At 38.4% G+C, this 7,334-nt stretch overlaps 1 protein-coding gene across 1 annotated transcript in view; it reads left to right on the top strand.

The window, feature by feature from the left end:
- The window catches only part of jph3a (junctophilin 3a), an 18,547-nt gene that overhangs the window by 1,902 nt on the left and 9,311 nt on the right, over positions 1 to 7,334 (top strand). The window contains exon 2 of the mRNA XM_014001802.1: positions 5,502 to 6,282. Within this exon, the coding sequence (XP_013857256.1) occupies positions 5,502 to 6,282 (781 nt within the window). The remainder of the gene's footprint in view (positions 1 to 5,501; positions 6,283 to 7,334) is intronic.

Genomic DNA, 7,334 nt, shown 5'->3' with positions numbered 1-7,334 from the left:
ATAATAAATAAGTAAATAAAATGACAGAAATGGAAAAACAAAAACAAACAGAAACCAAAGAGTGAGACTGAAATGTTTCTGTTTTCTGGTTGATTCTCAGATTATCATAAAACATGCTTTGTTTTATGTCTAATATTAGAACAGTCCTGGTGTGATCACTCCAGTGTAGATTGATCAAAAATACATCTTCACCTTCCTGCATCACACCCTCTGTGATGCAAGGTCTCCATGGTAACGAGGAGATAGCAGGTCAGCGTGTCACTAGAGACCAACTTGGGACTCTGACACTCTTTGATTGGTCCTCAGCTTCTGCCAGTCGTTTATTTATTTATTTATTTTTTGTCCTGACTTCAGGGGGTTTTAATGTAGGCCATTTGATCTGCGCCTTCAAGGAGCCGGATGGTGCAGAGCGAGGTTAGGATGCTCCAGGACCAACGACGAGCTGCATCACAGACCTGTTGGGTTTGACTGTGAGCAYTTACAGGTGTGTCCTGTGTCCTATATTACGTTAACAGCAAGTTCATAGAAGAAGAAAAAAATAGCTCTGCTCACGTAACAGCTCCGCTCCTCCTTTCCGCTCACGTGTCAGATGGCCCAGAGAGGAACCCAGCGCGCATGAGCTGACACATTTTTCACAAGTCAATAAATGTGAAGATGAAATTAGATTAGATTGGTTAGAGACGACTGCTGAGCTCTGACAGWGAAAATACAACTGATTTTAGTTTGTACTTCCATTTTTATTTAGAGTAATTTCTAACAAGGATTTTACACCCAAAAAGTGAGCTAAATAATGAGAATTTGTTAGTTACATTTTTAACCTTTTATTTTAAACTTGGTGCCCCACATATTTGCAGTTCTAGCTTTGTTGATCTGCTTGTTGGATTACTTTTCACACCAAGTCAGTTGTCACAGATGCTGCAGCTGACAGGTTTAATGGAAAAAGTGTTCAGCAATACAAAGATAAACTCTGCAGCTGCAGCTCCTGCTGACAAAGCTGCCTCCCTGTAAATGAAACTGACAAGCTGGGAAAGTCGATCAAGAGTTTCTTGTCCAGAAATGTGAAAACATCAAGAGTTACAACAGGTCCGTGTATTTGTCCAAATCTAAACAGCTAAAGTGCACAAACTCATTTGCCTGCTTTTTCAAAAAAATGTGTGAATTTGTTATTTTCCTGGTGTTATTCTGGGTTGGTGTGTTTCAAGTTACTTTTTTACTTTCACAGGTTTGAACAGTATCCTTCACAGACTGTTTTTCTTGCCATTGTGTATAAAACACACTCACTTATCTATTAAATCAGTTTTTTTTCTGACTAAACATATTTTACAAATGATCCAATCTGTGTTCATTTTCTCAGTGCACACAAAAAAAGAGTTGTGCTGTTTAGAAACACAAATCCAGATCTCTAACATCTTATCTGCTACACCTGGTGGGTCAAACTGGCTGAATATTGTGTGTCCCATAAAGTCGACAGCAGTACACAGTCCAAAAGAGTTCCTGAGATCCAACTGCATCACAAACACCTCTCTGAAAAAAGAAAAGAGATTTTGTTTTTATAATCAGAGGACAAGACAGTCCACCCTCTTTTAGTTTTAGTATCAGGACATGCAGTTAGGTCCATATATATTTGGACAGAGACAACATTTTTCTAATTTTGGTTCTAGACGTTACCACAATGAATGTTAAACAAAACAATTCTGACACTGACACAAATTTTGTCTTTTTACCTGTTTACTGAAACTTATTCAAGTTCTACTTATATAATGTACATGGACATAAAGTCCAGACATTCAGCTTTAATTTGAGGGTATCCACATTAAAATTGGATGAAGGGTTTAGGAGGTTCAGCTCCTTTAACATGTGCCACCCTGTTTKTAAAGGGACCAAAAGTARTTGGACAGTTGTCTCCAAGGCTATTTCATGGACAGGTGTGGGCAATCTCTTCATTATGTCATTTTCAATGAAGCAGATAAAAGGCCTGGAGTTGATTTGAGGTGTGTGGTGCTTGCATTTGAAGGTTTTGCTGTGAAGTAAACATGTAGTCAAAGGAGCTCTCCATGCAGATGAAACAAACCATCCTTAAGCTGTGAAAACAGGGAAAAAAAACATCAGAGAAATTGTTACAATATTAGGAGTGGCAAAATCTACAGTTTGGTACATCCTGAGAAAGAAAGAAAGCACTGGTGAACTCATCAATGCAAAGAGACCTGGGAGCCCACGGAAGACAACAGTGGTGGATGATGGCAGAATAATCTCCATGGTGAAGAGAAAACCCTCCACAACAGCCAACCAAGTGAACAACACTCTCCAGGAGGTAGAAGTATCAATATCCAAATCTACCATAAAGAGAAGACTGCATGAAAGTAAATACAGAGGGTTCACTGCACGCTGCAAACCACTCATAATAAGACTCAAGAATAAAAAGGCTAGACTGGACTTTGCTAAAAAAAACGTAAAAAAGCAGCAGAGTTCTGGAAGAACATTCTTCGGACAGATGAAATACCTCCAGACAGATATTTGCTGCTCCTATGCAGGACCATCTGACTCAGACTCCTTTATCCCTGCCACACTTAAGATTTTAAATGATTCATTGTGATTGTATGAATGTTGTCCTGTTTTACGTGTTTGTTCACATGTTTGATAGCTGCAGGAAATTTGTTCTTAGGGGATAATAAAAATCTTTGAACTTGCTCAGAAATATCAGTACAGGCTTCAGTAAGCAGGATGAGGTAACAGTTTTCAAAAAAACTGAACAAGTATGGTGTCTGGAAGGGTTGCAGGGGAAAGCCTTCACTTTAAAAAGAACATGGCAGCATGACTCAGGTTTGTAAAGTTTTATCTGAATGAACCAGAAGATTTGGAACAATCAAACCAAGGTACACATGCACATAATGCTCACTGCTATGTTTAGTGAAAACCAAACATGGTGAGCATATCTCATACCAACTGTCAGCTTAGTGCTGGAGGACTGATTATTTGGGCATCTTACATGATTACATGATTGAGTCAATCACAAACTCCTCTGAAGACCAAAGGTTTCCAGAGTCAAATGTAAGGACATCTGTCCAACAGCTGAAGTTAGGACAAAACTGGGTCATAATAGAAAAAAAAGATCCCAAGCATAGCAGCAAATCAAACAACAGAACAGCTGAAAAGGAAAAGAATCAAGGAGGTGCAATGGTCCAGTCAAATGACCCCTGCATTTCAGCATTAACCTGACTGAAATGCTGCCATATACCTGAATAAATTGGGRAAAAAAATGCTGCAAAAAGAAGAGTGAGCCAAAATTCCTCCACAATCTTGGTTCTCAGATTTGGTGCAGATGTAGGGCAGCAGTCTTCTACAAAGTACCTCAAAGTGATACTTGAGGAAAGAACAAGTACCTTACCATAAATGTCTTAAGTGAAAGTTAAAGTATCCTCTAAGAATATTACTTGCGTAAAAGTCTTATAGTATCTGATATTTTTTGTTAGTATGGTAAAAACCAGCCCCAGTGAAGAAAATCAACGTCATCGTTCAAAACTCCTCCTCCTGTTTGCTGACTGGCCCGGTTAAAATTCTGCCAGAGAAAACCATGTCAATGGGAGAAATCCCAAATGGAGCAGAGAAAGGAAAATAGAAATGAGTGGAACTGTGTAGGCACTGTGTGTGCAGGCTAATTTTCATATCAAAGGTAAATTACTTAAATATTGAGTAAAAGTGAGCAGTTCGATTTTCCAAAATGACATTTATTGGGAGATGACCTCCCAAAGAATAATTTTTTCTAAAGCCCAAAATGACTATAATGTCCTATTAAAATGTTACTGTTAAAAATTTAGGGTACACTAGTCTACCTGGCATACAGATATCTTCATACTAGCATTCTATTACTATGTCCCTCTGGAGGACGACATGATTTGTGTCATGTGTAGGTGTGATGGATCGTACAAACCAGCAGGGTGTCAGAATGATATATCTTTATACTTCTCATCAACCACAAATAAATTTACTTTATCCAGGAGGCACACTATATCTGGATAATTGTTTTTTTTAACAATAACAAGCTATAATGTAAACAAGACAAAAAGAAATGAGTAGTGTCTTTCTTCTTACCTTTTTTTAAATGTAAGGGATAGAAAGGCTGAAAAATAAGTACTCTAAAGTACAGATAACCAAAAGTACTTGTACAAAGTATTTGTACTTAGTTACTTTACAACAGGGTGCAGAAAGTCACAGGTTTGATTCCCCACCATACCCATTTGTCGTGGTGTCCTTGAGCACGACATGTACTCTGTAACAACACTTACCTCAGTCAGTGTATCTCATGTGTCAGATCATTTTTATTATGTTCTGATTTGTGAGTCTGTGAACTGTCATTTCCCCTTGACTGTATAGATCACACTGATAACAAATATTTGATCAAAGCTTTTCATTCTACTTTATCTTGAGCCCCATGCCCCCGGTACCAGGGGCAAAACAACTTTTTCCATTTTCTATTTCTTTTAACTTCTTTTAACTTCAGATCTGTCAGTTGAACTTGGACATGTTTGGTATGAAACAAACCTCAAGAATCTTGGCTAAAAACTCAATTGAAACTATTTTTACATTCACCAAACACAGTTCAAACGTCAAGCAGTTGAATCAGAAATTAAACAAACTGTACAAAATGATGTCATTTCAAATCTGTAAATACATTCAGGCAAATCTGCAAAGGAAAAAATTTTAACTTTATTTTACAGCAAGTCAAAGCAGATACAAAAATATGTTGTAAAGTGTGGTGAAAGTTTTTTATGCTTGATTTAGAGTGAATATGATCCAACTGAATTTAAATATAATTTTTCATTATTTTATATAATATACATGGTGACAAATAAATGTTTGGATATTTTTTTCAAAGGAACAAACATTCAATAAGTCTTTTAAGGCAGGTAAGAAAAAATAAATAACTTTTGGTTGTAACAACTTCAGATTTCTTAATATTTATTAATGGTACCATCATGGTCTGTCCTGTGCAGAATGACAAAACACAAATTTATTTCTTTACTAAAACCTCTTTAACTCTGCTCCAGTTAATTTTAGCAGCATGAATCTTTGCACAGGTAATGTCCACAAGTGGATTTATGGTTTCCAATAGTTTTTAGCCTGTCTAGTGAAAAATTTATTCAGATGAATGTGAAAAAAAAATATATTCCATCCTCAATATCTAAAACCACAGGAACTGTTTTAATAATTACACTTCTGATGAAACCTCCCAAGTGTTAGCTTTATTTTGATACCAAGATTATTTATACACTCAGTTACATTTCAGCATGGTATTTTGAGAAAAAAAAWTCAAGAAAACTCGTTGGGGTTATGCAGAGAGGAATTACATAAAATTGGACAAGAATTTCTTGGACTTTATTTGTATTTTACAAACAAGTCAAAGCATTTGATCTAAGGGTATATTTGTAGGTTTTTACCTTCAGGATAAAGTAATGTCATGAACAGGAGTCTGACCTCTGGTTGTGTCTTTGGCTGTGTTTCAGGGACCTACCAGGGCCAGTGGCTGGCAGGGATGCGTCATGGCTACGGTGTACGGCAGAGCGTCCCGTACGGTATGGCAGCTGTCATCCTCTTCCCTCTGCGTACGTCTATAAACTCTCTCCGCTCTGAGCATAGTCATGGCCAGCCAGCTATGCTGGAGGATGGGGTTGCCACCACGCCCACAGATGGAATCGTTGCTGGGCTGGCAGGCAGTCCGGTGGGCCGAGGTGGTTTTGCTTTGACAGCTCCAAGTGAGGCAGAGCGGCAGAGGAAAAGAAAGGGTCGCTTTCGGCAGTCTATCCTGAGTGGGCTGAAGCTTCGACGCTCTGAGTCCAAAAGCTCCCTGGCCAGTCAACTCAGCAAGCAGAGCTCCTTCTGTAGCGAAGCTGGCATGAGCACAGTCAGCTCTGCTGCATCTGACATCCACTCCAAYGCCAGCGAAAGTGAGCAGGGCGCCCCCGTGGATGCTACTGTAACTGAAATGTACGCCGGAGAGTGGCGGAGCGACCAGAGGGCAGGCTGGGGCATGAGCCGGCGCTCAGACGGGCTGCATTACGCTGGTGAATGGGCAGGTAACAAGAGGCATGGCTATGGGTGCACCACCTTCCCTGATGGCACAAAGGAGGAAGGAAAGTACAAGCAGAACTTGCTAGTGAGCGGAAAACGGAAGAACTTGATCCCACTGAGGGCCAGTAAAATCAGAGAGAAGGTAGACCGAGCTGTGGAAGCAGCTGAGAAGGCAGCAGACATTGCCAAACAGAAAGCAGAGATTGCGATGTCACGGTAAGATGTTCCTGGACTGTCATCTACCACTTGTTGTTGCTGAAGTGCAGATATGTGTTTGCTGTAACAAATATTCTTGAGCTGTCCCTGCTTTATTTATATTTAATAATACAATTCCTTTAAAATAGGTCAGTACAGTTTTATGTAAAAGCCAGTAAATTCTTCAAAGACTTCCCAAAGCCTGGAGAACAACAAAGTTATTTTAAAAAAGAGTCTGGCTCTGTGTAAAAATTTTTTGAAAAAAATTACATTTGAATCCTGTACACATTCAAATAAGAAAACATACTTTAAATAGCTTTGGGTTTGTATTACAAATAATAATAATAACTATGTATTAACATTTCAGCAGGGAAGTCATCAACAAAATTAAATCAACAAGTTAGACTGACGTTACTATGGAGCCCGTCCGATGACATGGAACTAAAAAAAAATTATCACGTGGCCACAAGATAACACGTACCCACATGATAATTAATTATTGATAATTAATTATTGCCCACGCAATAATTATGTTGTGGCCACCACATAGCTAATTATTGTTGTCATTTTTGTGCAGACTGTTCGTTGTTTACATGGACAAGTCTAAATTTACCTAATTTAATTTGATTTTAACAGAATGAATGGCGTTGCTACGTCAGCACCTTACGTTCGGCATGAAGTAGCTGTTTCTTAGCTTTATGTGCTGCAGCTATAAGTCCCAGGTGACAACTGGAGTTGTCTATTTGTCCAAAAAGCTTTATTTTCTTTTTTGAATCTCAACTATCAAAACAGGCTCCTGTCCATCTGCTGAGTTATGCTGCGTTCAGGAACACAGTAAAAAAATCAGTTTCCCGACACACAACAGGGCRTTCATTGACATTACATAAATAGCCTACTATGAAAGATGATCCATTTTTATTGGCATACACAAAAAATAATAATAATAAGTGTGCATATTTAAACAGTTAAAGATAAAACAATGCAGGCTATACAGCGGGTAAAATAAATATTGAACATGTCAACGTTTTTCTCAGTAAATATATTACTAGAGGTGCTAATGACATGAAATTTTC

Source organism: Austrofundulus limnaeus, unplaced genomic scaffold, assembly GCF_001266775.1.
Source record: "Austrofundulus limnaeus strain Quisiro unplaced genomic scaffold, Austrofundulus_limnaeus-1.0 Scaffold10, whole genome shotgun sequence".
Classification (NCBI taxonomy): Eukaryota; Metazoa; Chordata; class Actinopteri; order Cyprinodontiformes; family Rivulidae; genus Austrofundulus; species Austrofundulus limnaeus.
This window is presented reverse-complemented; position numbering and strand designations above follow the sequence as displayed.